This window comes from Trichoplusia ni, chromosome 22 (genome assembly GCF_003590095.1).
Source record: "Trichoplusia ni isolate ovarian cell line Hi5 chromosome 22, tn1, whole genome shotgun sequence".
NCBI lineage: Eukaryota > Metazoa > Arthropoda > Insecta > Lepidoptera > Noctuidae > Trichoplusia > Trichoplusia ni.
Genome location: NC_039499.1, coordinates 6,234,821 through 6,258,288, shown reverse-complemented (window position 1 = coordinate 6,258,288; position 23,468 = coordinate 6,234,821). Strand labels below are relative to the sequence as shown.

The following is a 23,468-nucleotide window of genomic DNA, read 5'->3' as shown; positions in this document are numbered from 1 at the left end:
AGTTAACTACCCTCCTCCAGCTATCTTAAATTAATCTGAGTTGCCAGAATATTTATAAAATTACCCGATTTTAATATTTTAGGATACAGCTTAACAATGGAAAAGATAAACTGGAGTGCCACAATAGTATTTTTCAAGTTATGTAGATTATTGAAAAAAATACAGTTACAAAATTACAGTTGGCTTAAGAAGATTTTAATGAATAATAAAAAAAAATAACTAAACTTGGTGCTTGTAATCTATACTCCGGGGCAGGTTATAGGCTACGTAGCCTCACGCTTAGACACATATGAGCTAAGCGGTGACGATGAATTTGAAGCAAGTCAAATAAAAATGCTTATTGCGAGGATAAGAGCTCGAAAGCGCATACAGTTGATGCGGCCTAAGATGACATGCGTGACAATTGCAGTAAAGTTGCCCAACAAAAATTAATCAATTCTTTAAAAATATCGAATAAGTTCGTAAAGGAAATGAAATTAGTTTTATCGATTTTAGATTTGTGAATTCAATTGCCTCGAAAAGAGCAATTTGTACATAAATAATGATGAAGTCGTTTTTGTGGTTTTTGGACATTGTAAGATGCGAAAAAAACAATAACAACAAACAACAGGTTGAACAAAAACGAAAAACTTAACAAAACCTTAACAAAATTTACAAACAACAAAAACTTGAAAACTAAAAACAAACACAAACCGCATGCAAGGCAGATGCACTCCTCCTGACCTTTGACGATTGCGATTTGCAATACGATCACAAGATGCACGCTCCGATTAATCGATTTTATGTCGATGCACTAGAGTCAATCTCTTTTGACAAAAGTTCCGTTACATGCATCTAACAACTTTATGACATCATGTCATCTTTATTTAAATTAACATTCATTAAAATATATTACAGTTAATAAAAGAACATAAATAATACCTGTATAGATCTGGAGCGAAATCATAGCGCGATCATCATTTCTACTTAATATTGTCACGAGTTGTTTCGGCGTTGGCGTCGATTTAGATCGCGCTATGGTTTCGTTACATGCATTTGGTTAGGTAGGATTTTATTTATTTTATCTGTGTGAGCAGCGCACCTATCGGAGTTACGTATAACTAATTATATTTAATAAACGGGTAGTGACGTAATCTCAGTGGTGTTATTTATATCCCTCGGAAGTCGACCTCGGGTTGTACAATACCTGTTGAATTTTTTTTTTTTTTTTTATAATTATTGAGAATATAATTTATTTATTTTGCTTCCTCTATTGTTTACTTAACGAGAAGAAATTTGCGAAGCAAGGAATATGAGATCTGTCACGCATATCATATTACGGCGCATCAACTATAAAATTAAGTATGTTCTACAAAGATGATGGTCCCCAAAAGATCTACAAAAAAGTCCTGATATATATCCCACCAGACGCTGTTTTGACATAAAAATTAGTCCTAGAGATTTTTTTATCTGCCTTGTATCATCGACTATTGGGCGATATTTAGTTTGCCGAGACAGCTAGATTTTAATAATAAGGTTTAGTGATTGCTATAAAAGAAACTGTTTGTTCATTCCAATGAATTGCTTCAATAAAAATAAACAAGTAGGTACACACAACGCAATCGCATTAAGAGGTAGATACCCACACACACACCAACTTGTAGATTTTTTGTCTGCTTCCATTGCCTTATATGGTCATTACACTTTGATCTTAGCCAAAAGGCCTTGGTAGCCTTTTCCCAACTATGTTGGGGTCGGCTACCAGTCTATCCGGTTTCAGCCACTCGCCAACCGCGTCAAGCAAAGCTTAACCTGTGATCGTTTCACTTATGCGGTTATAGCTTAGCCACGAGCTCCTCGCCGAGAAGCGATTATTATACGGTCATAACTTATAAGATTTGAATTCGAGACGTCCACAATCGACCCGCCCTCAGTTATTCGTTTATTCAGAACTCCGATTCAGGATGACCAGACCGGTCGTCACCGCCCACTCTCCCAGCACCTCGCCACGAGAGTCAGTGACCGGAGATCGCCACGCCAATGACTTGGCGTTGAGATCCCCGAGCACTAGAACGGGAGGAGGGTGGTAGCGGTTCACGACGGCGCCCAACTCGACAAAGAAGCCCTCGAAATCGGCGAGACTCTTGTTGGGAGAGAGCGCCCACAACGGCGATGCCGTCCGAGACCGCTCACCTTGCGTGACCTCACATTGCGTGACTTTGCCTTTGAGGTTTCTTATGTGATGTCCTTAATAATTACATTCTTTTACTAGCATCGCACCCGTGCGAATCCGAGGCGACGCACTAGTATTTGTTATAAACCCAATCATTCTATCAATCGCAGCACGTAGGAAGTCAAATGTAGTCTATATAGGTAGTGTTTGACTCCTTTCTCAAGATGACGTATTTTCTCTAATGGCGGTAACCCCAAAACCTCATTTTGTTTTTACTTTGCCCCCGTGGCTAAGAAAATATGAGGTACGATTTATACAAATCAGCACAATGATATGATAATATGAAATTAAATTCAGCTTTTTTTGCAATTTTCGCCTTGTGTCTGTATTTTACTTAAATAGTTCTGATTTGTCTGTCAACAAAGGCGACCAAAGAGGTCTAGTAGTTTTTTTAACTTTTGAAACTTGACATGTGATCTGATTTGATAGGATTCCGTCAAGTATTAGCATATATTAGTATAGTTTATAACATCTATTATAATTACAGCGCTAAAAGTATCGTATATAATGACATTATCTCCTAAAAAATACGTTTCGAATTTCACAACTTGCACGGTGCAAAGGGGAGTTGAGGCTAAAGATATTGAATTAGGAGCAACAAATCTTGGTAACTTGTTTTAAAACAACGTGTGTTCAGTGTTAACTATTTTGTTCCTGACAATGAATGTAACGCCTTCTAGAGAAACATTGCAATTACTTAATTTTAATAAGATTTTTTAGATGGTGGAGCTAGTCTAAAACAAAGACACCAAACACCCCTCTGACACCAGCGCTTTTGTAAGCTTGTAGTGTTGACGTGGCGACTGATACATGTTCCCGACGTGGCGACTACGGTCGCAGCTCTAGTATATAGCAATGCAATAGTCTCCTTGTGATGGCAGAGCTGGACATGTCGAACTCGACGCACTTCCCCGCGGAGAGCAGCGCCGGGTCGGCGGCGTGCGGGGCGGGGGCTGCGGGGAGTGCGGCCGTCGCAGGCGACGAGACCGGCTCCTACCTTCAGGTTCGCTTCATAATATAATTCATATAAATACCCCTACATCAAATATTAAAGTTCTTTGTACCCGTCACGTGTTTTGTTCCTTGCCAGTAAACTCAGAAACTGCATGAATATACATACATATTATGTTCCTTACGTTTGGGCTGACTTGCAATGCTTGTGCATTAGCACCATCACAATGCCCAAGGTAGAATATAGCGCAACTACACAATGTCGACGATGCTATTCCACTTAACTGTCCATAAAAGTGATACCTACCTCTTTTTTGGGCGCCTTCAAGTTTACCGGTAGTTTTTTCTCGTAGTTCGATACTTCGGGCCCGGTAAGACTAACATTGAGATTGATCATTGTGTAGACCAGTTACTTACTTGCCACAAGAATTTTAATTAAAGCAAACTATTTTCACCCCCGCAGCTTGTTGTTTCTCAATTGTCAGTGTTCATCCGCAAACATTGAGTACGGGTAAAGAGCAAATCATATTCTATGCGAATAGTCTGGCAGAACGGACTAAACTATTTTGTATCAGATGTATTTGTCAGTATTATGATCGAGTTTCGTACCTCGGAAATAAAGCTTTGGATGTAATACCCTTGTAAGATATATCCATACTTGCATTTCTTTGCCCGTCTGTCTGTTCGTAAAATCTCTTTTATAACAAGGGTTCATTTTCAGTTAATAAATAACGAGAAATATATTAACATAAAAGAATACGGGGATTAACGCGAATTTTACCTCGAGCCCGACGTTTCGACCAGGTTACACCGGCCATGGTCACGAGCAGACTGGAGCGGACGGTCGCTCTGTTGATGAGGCGGCTTGATCTTCTTCCACCTTCAGATTTTTACACTCACTGTATCCTTATATTTAACCGATTGCAAATAGCAAAGTTTTGTTTTCTTAATCACTGGATTCCAGTTCGTTGATAACTTGAAACCATCTTCCCGATTGAAAGTCTTATGTTTTGTATTTCAATTGCTTCAGGCAAAACTCTTGAATAAAAGTGTTGATCCGTGGAGAGGACTTGAGGACGGTGAGAGGTATGCAGGAACTATCACAGCTGCAGTTTATTACGTTTGCAATGGCAGGACATCCTTCGGTGTGCCTATGATATTGTTAACCTTTGCCCCCGGTGTATATACTGTATATATAGAGTACCTATTTCTTCAACACCGTACCGATCTTATCCGTCACTCCTTTGACGTAGGGTAAATAGGCAGGTTGCCTTTGTACTTGAGGATGTCGGCGTCTGTTGTTGTGATTTTTCAACCGTCATTTTACTTGGCATCCGTTCTCACAAAGTACCTCCTGAATATGTTTTAGCTCTTGCTCCAAATATTCAGGGTCACAGAGATCAAATGCTCTGTTTTTCAATGATGTTATCAGGGATAACAAGTGACATGATAGCATCTATCTGTGTGTGTAGGTTAGCGGTATACAGTGTGACCGCGTTCCATCCGGTTTTACCTTTACCTGGACCTATCCATCGATCCATCTCCATTTCGTATGTGCACCTGATATTCTGATTGATGGAGTTTAGGTGAGACTTCTATTGTTCTACTCCCTGTTTACCTCGTATCAGGATTCAAAAGACGTCATCGACATACCTTTTCCATAACTTGATGGTCTGTGGGCAAAAGCTAAATGCCTTCTCTTCAAAATACTCCATCCAAAGATTAGCCAGTACAGGCGCCACTGATCTGCCCGTTGCGACCTCTCAACCTGGAAGTAGTATTGACCTTGAATAAGGAAGTAATTACCGTCTAGAGATACTTTCAGTAGATAAACATAGTTAAACAGCATTTCATTGTCTGTCAGTTTGTCCTTCACGACATCCAAACACTCCTTAATTGGAACATTGATGAAATGCGATTCCACATCAAAACTCACCATTATGTCGGTAGATTCCTATTTCAGGCTCCTTGTGATTTGTAAGATCCAATTTGACTCACGATTGGCAAACAAAACCTCGCTATTCGCAACCGGTTAAATATAAGGATACAGTGAGTGTGAAAATCTGAAGGTGGAAGAAGATCAAGCCGCCTCATCAACAGAGCGACTCGCCGCTCCAGTCTGCTCGTGACCACGGCCGGTGTAACCTGGTCGAAACGTCGGGCTCGAGGTAAAATTCGCGTTAATCCCTGTATTCTTTTATGTTAATATATAATTACGCAACGCGAAAATTTTAATATAAGTTTAACGAGAAATGTCTTTCCGAGGTGGTCGTGGAAAAGCACCGTCGCAAGCGGTCGCCGGTTCGCACCGCCGCCGCTGCGCAGACCTCGCCGCGTCTTCCTACCGCCTCCAGCCCCCTTGCGCACAACCAGGTCAGGGAGCGTTAATATATTATCATCATCACTATACCATCAGTAAATCAGTTCCGTTATACCTGCGCAGTAGGGGAATCATTTTAAGACTTTTTTACTAAAATTTCAGTTTGTCTTGATAGAAACGAGAACGTGCCACGTAGTAACAACCACTTTGTTAGGTTTTCGAGTGATGGGTAGTCTGAAGAATCCAAAAAGTTGGATTGTTTTTATACATATGTTGAACAACAGCGAGCCGTTTCAAATGCCATTTTTATCGGAGGGGTAATAGTGTTAAAAACAGCGGTTAGGTGTGAAATTATCATATGTGTAATAGTGCGGACAGGGTCAAGTGGGCGGCGGCTCACGCGGCGTGTACGTGTTGCCGCACTCAGTGTTGCTGGCGTGCCCCTCCGGCTCGCCCATGTGCCCCGCACTGCAAGCGCATACATATTACGCGTAAGATTAATTAAAATTCTTATAGATATCTTATAGATGGTTACATCTTATACATGGATGGTCTGTGTCACGCAGCGCTACCCGCACTTTATCATGTAAGCTTAGTAACCCCGAACATTTTATAACAACCTTGATTAAATACAAATTAGTGCACATTACCTAATCGTGCCATCATGTTTACAAAAATAGCTAGTTGATGTTGAAATATTTTTTTTCTCGCAAAGAGAACTTTCCAGTAAGTATCTTCTCTTAGTAGTTACTGACCTAACTGAGATGAGTCGGCAGGCGCGGGGCAGCCGGCGGGCCCGCGCTTACGGACGCGGCCACGGCCGTGCGCAGCTACGCAACGCCGGACCAACGTGAACAGTGCGCCGGCGACGCAGCCTATGTGCCATCCAACCAATTACAGGTTAGCTCTATTTGTACAATTGTGTCCGTATAATATGAATAAATTAGGGTTTTTTATGGCCATTAGTTCCTACACAAATTTATCAAATTACATGCCTAACCTTACAGTTCACACCAAATCGTGGATAAAATAAAACAACCTAGGAATACACAATTACCTTTTCTTCTTCTACTCACAAAATCTCAAAGATTTTGAAGCAGCGATGTAGCAATAATAAATTAAAACTCAGTTATCAATTTAAAACAACCTAGGTCCACTTATTTCATTGCAAACCAGCATGCAACAGAGTGACGACAGGTGAGCTGAGAGTTAGTAGGTATGTGAGATAGTGGGTGTGAGACAATATCCTCTATAAGCCATAGAAGAATTTTTTAGAATTTTTTTTTAGAATTAATCTCTTATTTAATTTGTTTCCAGAAAGAAAATAAGACGTGGAGGATATTTAGAGACATTGGCACGGACAAACTATGTGAAAACGGTAGGACGAAGTTCATACGCGTGGTCTTTTTTATTTGAGAAACCAACGTCAGGGGCCCCCATTTCGATATTTACAAATACGGTCAAAGAATGGCAATTGCATTAATTTTGACACAATATTTTTTTTCGCGTAAGCATTTTGCAAACACAGTCACTTCATTGGACATTTTCAATCCATTCATTCATCGGCCATTGTAAATAGCGGAGTTGGCACCTGGGTCACACCGGGTTTTGCGATGAACTATGGTAATTATTTAGGGTCTCATACTTAATTTCTGAAAGTATGATCCTAGGGCGTATAGTATATGTGACTTTCACTTTTTTCCTGGTTATACTCAGACCGCTGTAACTGATGAACAAGATATAACTCGCACGAAAAACATCGCGAAAAGAAATGCTCCGCTAAATTGAAATTAAGCAAATCAGGTGAAAATAAGCACGAGATTCGAAAAATGCAAATAACATCAAAACAGGCGGGCCATTATGGCCGGACATTATAGGCCGACCTTTACTGAAGTGGTTTAATTCTTATCTCAGAGATAGGTTCTCGAGGGCGGCCGTTAATGGACACTTGTCCGACTCCTTCGAGGCAACATCTGGGGTGCCACAGGGTTCACACTTAGGACCGGTTCTTTTTAACATCTTCATAAACGACATTACCACTTGTTTTAAACACTGCGACTTCTATCTTTATGCGGACAATATAAAAATAATGAAGCCGATACTTACGGAACTCGACACAGAACTCTTGCAGAAGGACCTAGACAGAGTGGCACAGTGGTGTGAAGCAAACAAAATGTCCCTAAATATTTCAAAACGTTACCACATACAGTTTAGTCGTAATAAAAATAATAAAACTACTACCTATAATATAAATAAGCAACCCTTGTCAGAAGTAGAAGAGATTCGCGATTTAGGCGTCTTATTGGACAAGCAACTTAAGTACGACAAACACATCTTAAACTTGTCATCTAAAGGATTTGAAATGCTTGGATTTGTGTTACGTAATAGAAAAGATTTAAAAAAAGCATCCACGAAAATAAAATTGTTCACGACATTAGTCCGCCCCATTATCGAATATTGTAGTGTTGTGTAGAATCCCCATTACGAAGTCCACTCGAAACTCCTAGAGAGCGTCCGAAAACGATTTCTGTATCATCTTTGCTACAAAGACTTTTTAGTGAAAAAGCTAAGTAGCTACAAAGACTGACTGAACAATTATAAAATGAACCCTTTGGCAGATAGGAAAAAGCTGATGGACTTAATATTTCTACATAAAAATTATTTCAAATGTACACTATTTTTTTGTTTGCAAATGTGTTTTTGTGTATTCTTTGTTGGAGATCCAATATTAAATAAATAAATAAAAACTATTTTTTATAAAAGTTCCGTGCTCTTATGTCCAAAGACCAAAGCTACTCGTAGTTACTACCCATCGAATATAATAATTCGTTAACGAGAAATCAGACCTTAGGCTACAAGTAGTATGGGACTGACGATTAAACTTGGCTTCTACTTCACATTTATGTTAATATGGTGACCGGATAGAAGGTATCTGTATTCAATACGATATGCTGTCAATTATTACATTTATTTTAACCACTTGCTTTGGAAACTATAAAAAATGATCTAAGAGTCACCAGGCTTTTATCGTAAGTCCTCCGTCTTAAAGAGCCGGACCGGGTGGAGGTTTACTACTTCGAGCACGGGACGAGTGAGTTCCTGGCGACGTGTTCGGGCGGGCGGCCCACCGCCGTGGAGCGCGTGGCGGGGCGCGGCGCGCGGCTGGCGGGCGCGCTGCTGGGCGAGCTGCTGGCCGCGCCGCAGCTGCTGCTGGCCGCGCCCGTGGCGCTGCTGCTGCACGTGCAGCGCTGCGGGCTCGTGGCGCTGCGCGGCGCGGCCACGGGGCTGCTGCAGACGACGTCGGACTACGCGCTCAAGCCGGCGCTGGCGCTGACGTTCAACGCGCTCCTGCAGCCGCTGCTGGTGTTCTGCGCCAACGTGGGGCGCGGCGTGCGCGAGGCGCTGCGGCCGCTGGCGGCTGCGCTGGGCGACCTGCTGGAGCCGGCCGCGCGCCTGCTGGCCAGCGCGCGCCTGGTGGACGTGCGCCTCGCCTGTCCGCTGCACGCCGCGCACGCGCATCACGCGCAAGTCTAACGCCACACTACTATCCCATTATTAGCAAAGATGTTGATGATGGCCAATTTGCTATAAGTTTACTTCGTTTCTACAAACATTGATATAATTTTATAACTAAAAAAAAATGTAATTAAATGTATTTAATTTCAATGTAGGTTCTTAAAAAACTTCCTCACCAAAATGAAAGGTATTTGCCCAGTAGTCATGTTTTCGAGCTTAAAGAAACGACACAGTACTCTTATATTCTCAGCTGTTACATTGGTGTGGTACGTGGTGGCACGTGGTAGCTACACGCGAATTACTCTAGGAATACTAAGGTTCTCGATATTGTTATCCATGTTTTGTAGAAATGTGTCGCATTTACATGTTTGTAAAAATCTAATAAAATAGCAAAATTTACGTATTCTGCTTTACTCTTTTCCCCTATATATGTTTAAAAAATTCATTTCAAATAGTATAATGTATGTATGTATATTGATCCTGGCCGGTTTCCGCCACAGCGACTTGGATCTGCGCTTAATTTTGAGAGCTTCGCTAGTGTTCTCTTCAGTGACTGACAAACCCAATCTTAGCAGTGAATTACCTTTCAAATAGTATTCGGTGTGCAAATCTGTGGATAATAAGTATAATTAGTCCCTCTGATCCCAAACTAAGCACAATCTTCACAACTGATTTGTCATATTGTCATGATTTTTTAATATATTTCTATAATTTTAATTGAACTAATAATATGTATTACAACTTTAACTTCTAAATACGTCTTTTTTAAGAAAATAACTTTTATTGGTATGTTTATCGATATCCTGCTGCCGCGCGCGCGCCTTTTTTTTGGTTGGACAGCACTTGGCGTTGCGGGAAGCTAGTACTTGCCGGCGCGGGAAAACTTGGTTAATTTAAAAAACGTTAAAGAGACGGATGGTTATAGAGGAAGTAGGTAATATTTTCTATGAATTTATAAGTAATACATATGTATAAAAGGATTTACTAATATATGAAAAACTAAATTGGAGTGAGTTGCTGTTTTATTTCACGATGAACCCAGTTTTACGCGTATCATCATATCAGTCACCCTGGACATGAGTTAAACTCTGCCTAGAAAATATATTTTGGCAGTCGGCATGGAGAAATAAGCGTGAAAAGTGCGTCACGGATAGTCTGTCGTCTGCGCTGCATCTTAAACTAGCTTAATGCGGGAAGGGGGGGAGCGGAGCAGTCAGCAGTTAGATAGATTTCAGGAATAAATCTGTACCAGCTGTTTTCCATTCCGGTCAGTAAATCAAGCCTACTGTACCGCTCTAACATTCAAAATTATTATCATTCATACTGTACATACATTCCACAAATGTCAACGCAGGGCAGCCTGCGTTGGAATTTTTCATCGGTCTTTTCATGAAAACTTTTCCTTTCTTAACATTACCTTTGTAATAAATACTCATCCCGCCGATATTTTTTCGCATTTAACAGTTATGATTTAATAAATTTATTTAATTCTGTATATAACAGTTTATTATTGGTTAGAAATAACTCTGTTACATAGAAACAATTTCGTCAGGGCTAAGGGCACATTGAAATTGCCAGCTCAATTCAGTAACAATTAAAAGTTCTGAATTGAAGTTCTTTTTGTAGTAGCATAATTTTTATTGTGACATTTGTTTTTGTATTGTTTAGAATAAAGAAAGGTTACGTAAAACATTACATAATGTGTTCGGATGGCACAATGAAGTGAAATAAAACATGTGCGGTATGCGGTGGTAGTATTTATTATTGTCTGTTGTCGGGCGCGCGCGGGCGCTCGGCGGGCGGCGCCAGGTGCGCCACCACCACGTGCGAGTGCGGCAGCCGCGCGCCCGCCGCCAGCAGGCGGGGCCCCGCGCCCCCCGCGCCCCCCGCGCCCCCGCCGGCCGGCGCCCCCGCGGGGCCCGCCGCGCGCCGCACGCCCAGCTGCTGCAGCTGCAGCTTGCGCAGCGCCGGCGCGCCCTCCGCGCCCGAGCCGCTCGCCTGCGCACCGCTCTACAACAACATACATTGTAAATATTGTTCTTCATTCTTATATATTTTTATGTTATATATAGGGCAAAAATACATTCAAACCGAGTAGTTTTATTAATAATTTTCACGAAAAGCTTATTTCCCGTAGTATACTCAATAGGGATGATGACTGGGTATAAAAAGAAAAAACTCATTAGTCCCTCAGTTAGATAATTGAAAAGTATGAGACACGTATTTTTTCCTTTTTCAGAAAAACTAGAATTGACAAAGATTAAAGATTCTGCCTTAAAGATTAGGAGAGGGGGCTTGTGACGTAACGATAGAGCAAAATTTATACTCAGTTGTGACGTCACGCGTAAGTTTCATTCACTGTAATTTGGTCAATTTATGTTTGCGGGACAATTTAAAAAATGCGTATGCATTATTATACAAAAAACAACAAGACGGACACTGCAAAAAAAATTGTCATCATCCCTATTAGTGAGGTATGAAAAACAATTACCTGAGCATGAGTGGTGGCCGTCTGATGTAGGATTTTGAGATGGCGGGCGGGAAACGTCTGCTGGCGGTAGAGCAGTTGCTGCGGCGCCTGCGAGGTGGCAGGCGCGGGCGGGGCGGAGGCGCGCAGGTCGGGCGCGGGAGGGCGCGCCCTCCGCGCCTCGGGCTTGGCTTGCGGCGCCGCCACCACGATGCGCTGCGGCGCGGGCGCGGGCGCGGCGGGCGCGGCCGCCAAGCTCGCGCCCGCCTTCAGCTTCTCCTTGGCGATGCGGTCGGCGCGCCGCGACGCCACGTCCATGGGCGAGGGCGGCGCGTCATAGTCCAGGCCGAGCTCGACGAGCAGCGCGGCCTGCTTGGTGTTGTGGTGCTTGGAGTCGTCGTGGCGGCGGCGCGGCTGCGCGCGGCGGCGCTCGGCGGCCTCGCGCATGGCGTCGAGGCGCGCGAGCGGCGGGCGCGGCGCGTCGTCGTCCAGGCGGCGGCGCGCGGCGGGCGGGCGGCGGTGGCGGCGGCGCGCGCGCTCGGGGTCGGCCAGCGCGTCGTGGCGGTCGCGGCAGGCGCGCGGCGAGCGGTAGGCGCGCGCGGCGCCGGCCACCAGCTCGGCGGCCCAGTCCCAGTTGGGCTGCAGCGCGGCGGGCGGCTCGGGCGGCAGCCGCTGCAGGCGCAGGGCGCGGCGCAGCGCGGCGTCCTCGCCGGGCGCCCAGTCGGGCTGCGGCGCGTGCGGGTGCGGGTGCGGCGCGTGCGGGGGCGCGCGCGGGCGGGGGCGCGGCCGGGCGCCGGCGCGCTCGAACAGCGAGAGGGGCGCGTGGGGCGCGCGCGGCAGGGCGCGGGCGCGGCGGGGCTCGCGCGCCTGGCGGGGCTCGCGGCTGCGCACGGCGGGCAGCAGGCAGTCGGCGGCGGGTCCGCGCCGGTAGAGGGCGCGCGCCCAGCTGTCGCAGTACACGTCGCCGTCGCCGGAGGGCGGCGTCGGTGGGCACCACATCTACGAACACGCGGACGTCAGGACCTGTCTCAGCTCCCACTTAGATAGATCAGTCCATTGGAAACTTAAACAAATCTTCCATTGGCCGACACACTACAATGGCCGACAGAAAAGAATTATCACATCGTTGCGCAATGGACAGCTAATTTTATAATTACGCAAAAAGGAATGCCCATAAATTCGTGACTTTAATAAAAGGAAGGTCCATGTAAATTTCAAATGGATTGGATCTTATCATCTTTATCTTACCGGCATACGCTCGATGGAACCATTTGTGCTGACCCATATCTGAAAATGATTAATCCAGTTGTTGATTTAATTTTCTTTGCATTTATTAAATACATCTCAGAAAACTTAAATAATTTTAATAAATTTACATTACCTACCTTTCATTTTATTTATACCAAATTTGGAAAGAAGGCAATGCAAGCCATGTCATAGACTAGACGAGATTTGTCTACGTGTTTTGGATACTAAATTGTGTACATACATTTAGTAGGTATGTATTCATATTACCTTCACCAGATTTATTGCAAACAAAACTTTAAATTGTTAATATGATCTTGTATATTAGTTTAATTATTGTTATTTAGGTGTATTAGTGCACAAATGGAACTTTAGCTTTACAAGTGTTTCAATGCAAGCGGCACTGACAGCAGAAAATGTATGTGTACATTTTATTGACTGTTATCCAAAAAACCAGTCGCGGTATTGACGTCACCGTTGCACCCGCTGGTGGGGTTCGAACAGGTGCGAATCTCACTTCTGTTAATGATGCTTTCAAGCAAATATCTAGTATTTATTGATTTATTTGTTGCCGCTTGCTTTTAGCGAATGTATCTATACGCCAGAAGCAAGGCGGCGAGGGGGCAGGGCGGGACGCGTGGCGCGCCGGGCCGACTCGGTTCGCCCGTAAATGCTTGCACGCGTACATCCCTGACGTTCGGATCGGTGCCGCAGTTTCGCCGATCTCGCGGAAACACCGCTATCCCGGGACAGTTCAAGCATTTACGGACGAACTTCGAGCGGCACCGATACGTCGAACGTCAGAAATATAAAACGCACGAGCGGTATCTCAAAATCATTTATTGTGTGGAGTCGCGTTTGCGGTCGGGGTCGCCGGCGCTGGCGAGCCACGCGTCCAGCGTGCCGTTGTGCGGCGCGCGCCGCCGCGAGCCGGGCGCGCGCTCGTCCAGCGTCCACAGGTTGATGTGCACCGTGCCGCGCGAGCGCGTGCGCGCCGGCGGCGGCGGCGCGCGGCGGCGCCGGGCCCGCACCTGCGCGCGCGCGTCCTCGCGGCTGTACGTGAGGCTGGGCGCGGGCGACGCGGGCGACGGCGAGCGCGGCGCGGGCTGGCTGCGCAGCTGGCGGCGCGCCTCCTCCCACTCGCGCAGCTGGCGCCGCATCTCGCCCAGCGCGGCGCGCTCCGCCGACGTGGCGGCCTCGCTGCTCTCCACGAGCCGCATGGCGTACTTCTCTATGGGAGTGAGCTGCGGACAGAGAGCGCGCGTGAGTGAGCGGCGGGAGCCAGACGCCGCAGGTGAAGGCGGGCGCGGCTCCCACCTGGCTCATGAGCGCGGCCAGGTCGTCGGCGTCGGCTCGCGGCGCTGCAGCCTCTTCGTCGAGCGGCAGCGTCTCGTCGAACTCGGCGAGGTCTCCCTGGGCCTCCGCTCTCGCGGCTTGCGCGGCAGCGGCATCAGCTTCGTCTTCGGCGGCGGCCAACGCAGACTCGAGCTCACCACCGGCGGTACACTCGGCTTCGTCGGGACTCACTTTAGCCTCATTGCTCTCTGCATCCGAACCGAATAACTCCTTGATATTGGCCTGCAACGTAAATAACAATCGTATGAACCCCCCATCTTTATTAGACAATAATTAACAAAACAAAGTTTTAGGAGACTCACCCCACGCAAGTAAGAAGTCGTGAAGTGACCGTCTTCGATGGCGAGGTGGCCTAAAGCACGCTTCTGCTCCGCTTTGCGCAGGATGTTCTCCTCGACGGTGGCGGCGGTGACGAGGCGGTAGACGTGCACGTCTCGCGTCTGTCCGATACGGTGGCAGCGATCTTGCGCCTGAGCGTCCATGGTTGGGTTCCAATCAGAGTCGTAGAACACTACGGAGTCGGCACCCGTAAGATTAAGGCCGACGCCTCCGCTACGTGTGGACAGAATGAATGCGAACACGCGTGGGTCCGCGTTGAAACGATCCACTAGCGGCTGACGCCGGTCCACACGCGTAGCACCGTCTAACCGTAGGTAAGCGTAACCGTGCATGGACAGGAACGCCTCCAGGACGTCCAGCACGCGCGTCATCTGCGTGAAAATGAGAACACGGTGTCCTCCCGCCTTCAGCCGTCGCAAGAGGCCGTCCAGCGTCTGTAGTTTGCCTGCGAGTAAAGAATCATAAGTCGCGTTCAGAGTAGGAGGGCGCGAGTGTGGACTGAAGGCAGCGGAGGCTCACCGCAGTCGTACTGCAGCAGCGACGGGTGCGGGAAGGCCACGGCCTGGCGGCTGGCGGGCGCGTGCAGCAGCGCCAGCAGGCGGCGCGCGGCCGGAGCGGCGCCCGCCTCCAGCCGCGCCGCGCCGCGCCGCCAGCCGCGCGCCGCGCCGCCGCCGCCCAGCACCAGCTGCGGGGACGCGGCGCGGGCTGCTTGCCAACACACGCAAAACCTGCAACATATCCATATTATTATAGTTGATGCGTCATAAGATGATATGCGTCAGTTAGTATTCCCGATGAATACGCGTGAGTGAAACATTCTTTAAAAATATTCATATTAGAAGTTTAAATATGATTGTACCACAGACAGACTGGCGACTAAGCCTAGTGAAGTTACCTGTCGATGAGATCTCGCAGGTCGTGCAGCACGTCGGCGAGGTCGCGCGGCGGCAGCGGCGGGCCGCCCGCGTGCACGGCGGCGCGCAGGTCCGCGCCCAGCAGCGGCAGCCGCCAGCAGCGCCGCTCGTTGACGTTGGCCAGGCGCCGCAGGCAGGCGCGCCGCCGGGCCTCCAGGCGCGCCGCCGCGCCGGGCGGGGCGCGCGCGGGCGCGGGCGCGGCGGCGGGGGCGCGCGGCGGGGGCGCGGGCGCGGGCGCGGCGCCGGGGGGCGCGGGCGCGGCGCGCGGCACCAGGCGCAGGTGCAGGCGCAGCGAGGCGGGCGGGGCGCGCGGCGCGGGGCGGCGGCGCTCGCCCAGCTCCTCCACGAGGCGGCGCGGCGGCGCCAGGTGTCGCGCGCGGTGAGCGGCGAAGGCGCCGGCGCCGCTGAGCTCGAGCGAGGCGAGGTCTCCGCCGAGGCGCGCGGCCAGCTCCACGCGATCGCCGATCCCGGCGCCCATCACGAGCGCAGGCGCCACCAGGCGCAGTCCCGCCAGCTGCAGCGGGGAAGAGACCGGCCGCGGCTCGAACAAATCGGGATGGTTGCAAACTTTACGCAGTTGCATGAGAACATTTATGACGCTCAACAGGTGACCAGACGCGAGGCTCTCCTTAGTCCTAATAGTAAATAAGGATTAAGTTTAAGTTGACGAGAGTAAGAAAAACAAACGAGGGAGAGGAAAAGTCAAACTCACTTGGCCCGCGACATGAAATCGTCGTAAAGAAAGCGCTGGCGCTTAGAGAGGCGGCACAGCAACACGTGCTCGTACTTGCGCGGCATCTGGCGCTCGACGTCGGCCTTGAGGCGGCGCAGCAGGAAGGGCCGCAGCACCTCGTGCAGGCGCCGCACCAGCGCCTCGTTGTAGCGGTTGGAGCCGTCGGCGATGCCCGCCACTTCGCTGAACCACTCGCGGAACTCCGAATGAGAAGCGAACACGTCCGGCATTAAGAAATGCATCAACGACCACAGCTCTAGCAAACTGTTCTGAAGCGGTGTACCTGTCAGCAGCAACCGCCTGGAGAAACAATATAAACAAATCTTAGAAGCGCAATAAAATCAGATGCTCTCTACAAGGCGTTCGCAGGACGTGGGCCTCTTGTCAACATAAAAGAAAAAAAAATTGGAAATCAAAAGAAGGACAAAATCAGCTCACCTTTCAGTTTGAAAATTTAAAAGCATTTGCCATCTTTGAGATTTGAAGTTTTTAATATTTTGTGCCTCATCCAGGATAAGATATTTCCATCGTTTTCTTCGAAAACTTTGATGATCCTGCACTACGAGTTTATACGAAGTTATACACACATGAAAAGAGTTAGCTTTAGTCCACCCGACACGTTTCAATTTACGTTCTTTAATAGTGCCGTAATAAGTGAGAATCTTGAAAGCGGGACACCACTTTTTGAATTCCATCTCCCAGTTGAGCACGACGGAGGTGGGCGCCACGACCAGATGCGGCCCCCAGTCGCGGCGCTCCAGCGCCAGGTGCGCCAGCAGCGCGATGGTCTGCACCGTCTTGCCCAGCCCCATCTCGTCCGCCAGGATGCCGTTGAGGCCGCGCGCGTACATGGTGGCCAGCCAGTGCAGCCCCACGTGCTGGTACTCGCGCAGCACGTGGCGCAGCAGGCGCGGCACGGGCGTGGCCACGGCCGTCTCGGACAGCGTGGTGCCGGTGGGCTGCAGCGACGCCGCCAGCACGGCCGCCGCCTCCACGCGCCGCTCCTGGCCCGCGCCCGCGTCCGCGCCCTCGCCCGCGTCCGTCGCCGCTCCTGCCTGCGCAGCCGCGCCCGCGCCCGCCTCCGGCTCCGCGGTTGCGACGCTGTCTTCCATGAGCGCTTCGAGCGCCTCCGATGACGCCGTCGATTCACTAGCGTCGGACTGCGTGGCCGCAGATTCCGAATCTGCATCCGTGTCGGATTCGTCATCAGCATCGACTTCGTTGTCGGAGGGCGAAGGTGGTCGTGGTGGAGGCGGATCAGCGTAGCGACGCCGCAGCTCTTCCAGGCCGAGGTCTGCGTCGTGACGCAGCTCGGCCAGCTCGGCGGCCGCGTCGTGGTCCTGGATGCGCTCCTCCGCGGCGATGGTTCGCTCGTCGTCCGTCTCGTCGCGCTCGGGCCCGTAGTCGGAGTGCGGCGGCGAGGGCGCGGGCGGCGCGTGCAGGTAGCCGGGCGGCAGCAGGTCGCCCAGGTCGCAGTGGCCCTCGCGCGTCAGCGTCTCGATCTCGTCGGGGAAGTGGTCGACCTCCTGGGCGTCCTCGCGGTCGGCCACGGCGATGGTCTCCTCGTCGTCCGTGGAACAGTCGCGCGGCGTGAAGTCATCGTCGGAAGGAGGTGCGAGTGGCGCAGGCGCGTGCAGGTTGGCGGCTAACTGGCGCGAGTAGCGCTCGGTCTTATCTACGATGTAGCTGAGTTGTTCGTCTAAAGCCTCCTTACGTGCCCGCTCTACTCGCCGTACACGTTTCCACTCGACCAACTGCCATTCGTAAACAAAAAGAGAACCTATATTAGTTTTTGTCGGTATGTTTAAGACGAAATAATTGATTGATTGAAATTAATAATTCAAAAACCGCCTACAATAACCCGCATGACAAATCATGGTTCCAAAACTAGTCGGGCCGATAAATACCTGAGTAAACGTTTCTTCAAATAATTCCATGACAAGTCATCTTTAGCAGAATTGCACGATGCAATTTGCCATTTTGTTTTGGGGGGTCAAAATGTAGTAGATGTAATTTTTTTACTATTAGATATTAATATTTTTCCGAATGTGGAAAAAGCGACATAAAAACAGAAACTCTGCACTCAGTAACAATAATTACCTTTTCTACATTAGACCAAAATGTTCGTATTTCTTTAGCTGCGAAAGCAGCAATTTTTTTCAGCTGTAACTCTTGAGCTTTTTCTGCTTTTTGAGCTGCCAAAGCCTTGTCTTGAAAATATTTTTGAACTGCACGGGCACACTATAAAAAAATGGTTTCTATTAATTTCACAATGCATGCTTGTAATGATAATAACAGCCTGATCTTTCTACTGCATCATCATCATTTACTGACTGCCGGAAATAGGCTTAACCAACTGCGCGCCATCTTTCTACAGCTGCTGCATAAGGCTCTTATAGAGGAGAATTCACTGACAATAAATGCCTGGTGTTTAAGCCAATACATCTAAGAAGAGAATGGTAAATTAAAATAGCTTTTTCAGCTTTGTCAGCTTTGTTGTTGTTTGTAAATGCAGGTAACCTTTTTGGCGGCTTGTTTCTTCCACTTGCGCTCGTGCGCGAAGTCCTGCGCGAGCCAGGCCATCTCCTCCAGCAGGTAGTCCCAGTGCGACTTGGCGCGCGGCGGCTCCAGCACGCGCGGCAGACGGCGCTCGGGCCACAGGCCGGCGCGCGCCAGCTCGGCCACGCGCGCCGCCACGTAGGCCTCCTGCTTGGCCTTCTCCACCATCTCGTCGGCGGGCGAGGCGGCGGGCGCGGGCGGCGGCGCGGGCGGCGGCGCGGGCGGCGGCGAGGCGGGCGCGGCCACGGCGGCCGGCCGCCGCGCCTCCAGGAACGCCACTAGCTGCGGCGCGGGCGGCCGCTTGCGCCACACCGCATAGTCCATCATATTGCCGCCCGCCTGCAGGAAGTACAGCTCGCTCAGCTGCTCTGTGAACCTGCAACAGACCGGATCGTGTGAGCGCTGACGACAATGACACGCGATGATGCTATGAAAAGATCGATCCTCTGTAAAGATATAGTATCTTATATCTTTATCTTAGACTAGCTGTTGCCCGCGACTTCGTCCACGTGGTTAGAAGATTTTGAACCGTTTTCGCAGCGCACGCAACGGAATCCCTCGAAGATGAATAGTTTTCATGGTTTTTTCACATTTTCCATTGTATCTTTGCTCCTATTAGTCGCAGCGTAATGTTATATAGCCTATAGCCGTCCTTGATAAATGGTCTATTCGACACAAAAATAATTTTTCAATTCGAACCAGTAGTTCCTGAAATTAGCTCGTTCAAACAAACAAATAAACAAACTCTTCAGCTTTATACATTAGTATAGATATAGATAAGACATAGTATATCTATCCCAAAATGAGACCGAGCATTCCTTTGAGAACATACACACAATATGTATATGACAAGTGTTACCTCTCGCGCAGGTTCCTCAGGCGCTGCAGCTCGCACTCGAGGATCCGGCGGCGCAGCGCAGGCGCGTCGTCGGGCGCGGGCAGCTTGGCACGCTTGCGCGGCGGCTCCTCGGGCCGCTCGGCGCGCTCGGGCGGCGCGGCGGACGCGGGCGGCGTGCCTCCATTGAGCGCGCTCGCTCCGGCGCCGCCCAGGGCACCGACGCGCTCCACACCCTGCAAAATAACATTATCATGTAACTATCAACAAATACATTATAATCACTTTTTAGTATCATACTCATATACATTCAACATCTCATAAATTTAGTTACCAAACAGAATAAACATTAACAATTGCATGATAAAAAAATACAATTTCTTCTATTGTAATGAAAATAATTATAAGAAAATAGTATATTATAACAAATTATATGTGGGAAAATAGTTTATTGTATAAATATTTTTAAATTGATGTTATTATAATTATTGTCTTTAGTTTTTATATAAATTAAATTCTGTATATGAGAACTAACAAATTCAGACCTTAATGAATTTCAGGACTGACCATTGAACTCGGCATACATTTAGTTGGCATACACTGTCATGATGAGATTTAAAATAAGGCTGCAAATGAACACCAAACACTTCTTAAATACCAAAATTTTACTGGACTACTAATATTATAAAGAGGTAAGATTTGTTTGTATGTTTGTATATATATTATTGTAATCAACAAAATGCCAGCTCATCGGAGGAGCTTGGGAGCCTCTGGCATTTTTTTCTCAGACTTTCAATCCAATAATATTATTTTACCAACAAAAATGAATACCACCGACATAAAATAAATGACTACTCTGCCAAACTTTACAAAATTTTAATGGGACCAAAGTATGGCTTTTTCAGATGCAATGGAATAAGGACAAAAAAAATCGGTTTATGCAGTCTGAAGTTAAGAAGCTAAATATAAAAAAAAAACAAAATACAGACAAATTGAGAATCTCCTCCTTTTTACGATTGGTTCAAAAACAGGTTTGAAACAAAAAAAAACATCAAAATATTTTACACTTGTTTAAATATTTATTTATTAATTATATTCAAGTATAACTTATGCTCCTTTTTAAGTTCCAAACCCAAGCAAGACTATAGTATGATTTTTAATTCCAGTGTGGCAGGTTTTTTGTGTTAGATGTGTTAGAATCGACTTTTTACAGTCATAAGTTGGTGGAGATTACATTTATATATTAAGTATTAAATTACATTTATATACAAATTACTATGCTGTTGGCGACTGAATACGGTGTTACAGTCTGTGCTCCCTTATCAGTGTGAGCTCAACCCCATAGAGTTAGTTTAGGCTCAAGCAAAGGGGTACATTACCAGGAAAAATAAATGTTTTAAATACAAGAAGTAAAAAGTTATTTGCCTTCTTGCCTGAGCGAAGTGATGCCTAGAAATTGGAGACAGTGCATCAACCATGCCATAAAAGTCAAAGACAAAATGTGCCACTTAATAGATGAATGTGTGGATTGACTTGTTCTAAATTTAACTGATTATTATAGCAACCGTAATTAATAAAAACATATAAAATTACTTGTATTTTCTTATACTTGTGAACCTCTGAAAATCTTTTGTAATAATGTTGTAGTTAGAAATTTTAAGATGCTGGTAAGGATTTCCAAAATCATATTATCTAATACGGTATGTATTCAATATTATTAAACAATATTAACGCTTTGATACCTAATATTATAAAGCATGACTAAATAAATGACGTAGTCGTTGTTAGATTTCCGAATATCACTATTGTAGCAGGTCACTTTTTTTGAAGAAGTGACAGTTGCACTTGTCATTTACTGACTCAAATTATTAATTGTACTATACACTTACTGTTGATCTCAACTAAGTTCAGCAAAGCAGTTAAGCTTGCACTCAGTCTAACTGAAGAGATCACTTTTGAAAACCATAACTGTTGACCAGGGTGTTATCTTGTGAACTGTAATAGTTCACACAGTAAGAAATTTTACCCTCATTATCTTGGAAAATGGTACAGAAAACTTTATAGGCAACTCTGGCTAACCCCTCTACATAAAAACATTAGATCTTTGAGTATGCCATACATGTTATTAATAAGCTTACAATGTATAGTAATAATTTAAGCCTCAGAATAAATATCACAACATTGAGATATAATTATGAAAAATGTACAATTGGCTCTTTTTATTTATTTATTTTACATCGTTATCAAACTACCTACCATCAATATTTTGATTGGTTATGTAGGTAGCAAGAAAGAATCGTTTAAATAAGTAAATTTTTGGAACTACTAATAGCAGTAATGTATTTAACAAGAGCAATCTCTTGAAAAATTTACTTTACGACATCATGAAAAGGTTTATTTACTATTGTAATTGTAGTGTATTGCTTTCTTCTACAGTATAATGAACATTGAAAAAAAAACAAAGTCACACATTATAGGTACTCGAATCTGGTTTCTTACGGCGAATTGACGCGATTAACGCGATCGCATATTACAAGTATTGAATGAAGCATTAAAATTATGTAGTTTTGCTTACCATGAGTTGTAGAGCAGAGCCGAGGGCGGGCGGCGCGGTGGGCTCATCGCGGCAGCTCATATTGTGACATCGCGAGTAAGTACGCCACTAACGTAGTGTCTTTACCACGAAACATATAGTCATACGCTGCACTGAATTCCACTGTCTCCACACCAAAAACACTTCAAATAACAAGTGTAATTTTCTGAAATTTAAGGTTTTCATTTGATGTTTCACAAATTTCACTTAACATGACCTTTTGCCGGTTAATACTAAGTAAACATTATTATCTTTAACCATTTCCAGACATAAAGCATCACCGTCGCTTTCACCACAGTAAACAACATTTGAAAAATATAATGAAGCCGCCATATTGGAAAAATCAATTCGTACCTAACGCGTCCCTTAAATTGTCAAAATTTAATCGCTTTATATTCACACACTACAACAACATCGTACCACATTTAATTAATTTTATCTATAACAATCACTAAAGCAGCTCTGTAATAGCAATATTTCTTTAAAATCATTTTACATCACAATATCTTGGATAAAAGTACAGTTTTGGATGTTGCCATCATAATTTATTATTTGGAATACGCTGTTTAATTTTCGGCGCCGTGTCTATTGGCATTTTTCAAGATGCAACACAGCATAGACGGTTTCCGCCTTCTATAGATTGTGAATTAGATTCACAACTAGGAAAAACCTCTCTATTTATCGCGACTCCTAGCTTCTTGCGGCCTACATATCCGAATATATTTTTACGCAACTTTCACCGCTTTCCTATAACTCAGTTCGCACTAAGATGAGCATCTTGGCAGATGACATACAAGGCAAGCAATATGTAAAACTTGTATTTCATTTAAAAAAAATGAAATCAGTTATTTATACAAAAAAAATTACCCACTATATAATTTTTTAGTTTTAAACGTGGGAATGTCATAAAAGAATGGTCATAATAATTTATTATTTAAATCTATCACACACAGTGATGTGTCCAAATACTTTTACAAAATTATTGTAACATTAGAAACCTATTTGATTGTACATTCAAATTGTAGTAATTGCTAATATTTTTAAATTAAAATTTATGTCTAAACTCCGAGTAAAAGATACCAAAGAAAAACCAAATATTACGTCGAAAGACAAGTGAACCAGAGCCAGGAAAATAGTCTCATTCTACACCGTGATTTAGGTTTTTAGTAAAAAAAAGGAGTACTTTATTAAAAAAAAAATATTCAGATGCGTTTCAAAAAAAGGCCAACACTCAATAGATCGGAGTGGACATAGCGTTTTATAAAGTTTTGATTGCACTGATAGCAGAGTGGTTGAGGTCTCCACGTCGACTCACTGTGCGCGCCGTGTCGCGGGTTTGATCCCCGCGTAGGTTAAGCATTTGTGTGATCCAGGAATGCTTGTTCTAAGTCTGGGTATTGTCGTGTACGTGATTTCAATGTTTGTGAA

At 46.1% G+C, this 23,468-nt stretch overlaps 2 protein-coding genes and 1 long non-coding RNA gene across 3 annotated transcripts; 2 read left to right on the top strand and 1 right to left on the bottom strand.

Annotated features, from left to right (window-relative positions):
- Positions 1–2,638: 2,638 nt before the first annotated feature.
- Positions 2,639–10,008, top strand: LOC113504684. The gene is made up of 7 exons (XM_026887100.1): positions 2,639–2,819; positions 3,094–3,215; positions 5,429–5,536; positions 5,853–5,974; positions 6,260–6,383; positions 6,801–6,861; positions 8,533–10,008. Exons 1-7 carry the CDS (start codon positions 2,720–2,722, stop codon positions 9,015–9,017), a joined length of 1,122 nt encoding a protein of 373 aa, XP_026742901.1. The 5' UTR covers positions 2,639–2,719; the 3' UTR covers positions 9,018–10,008.
- A 752-nt stretch (positions 10,009–10,760) lies between these two features.
- Positions 10,761–22,606, bottom strand: LOC113504683 (helicase domino). Its single transcript, XM_026887099.1, has 16 exons — positions 22,023–22,606; positions 19,472–19,683; positions 18,574–18,988; positions 18,154–18,294; positions 16,492–17,807; positions 16,033–16,353; positions 15,592–15,955; positions 15,302–15,498; positions 14,926–15,134; positions 14,370–14,851; positions 14,029–14,289; positions 13,743–13,955; positions 12,715–12,753; positions 12,001–12,465; positions 11,491–11,952; positions 10,761–11,009 (listed from the first exon to the last, which is right to left on the bottom strand). The coding sequence occupies exons 1-16, from the start codon at positions 22,080–22,082 to the stop codon at positions 10,761–10,763; spliced, it is 5,406 nt and encodes a 1,801-aa protein (XP_026742900.1). The 5' UTR covers positions 22,083–22,606.
- On the top strand, positions 19,918–21,039 carry LOC113504688. The gene is made up of 2 exons (XR_003401586.1): positions 19,918–20,139; positions 20,353–21,039. It is a non-coding gene; the product is annotated as an uncharacterized LOC113504688 (long non-coding RNA).
- Positions 22,607–23,468: the final 862 nt, after the last annotated feature.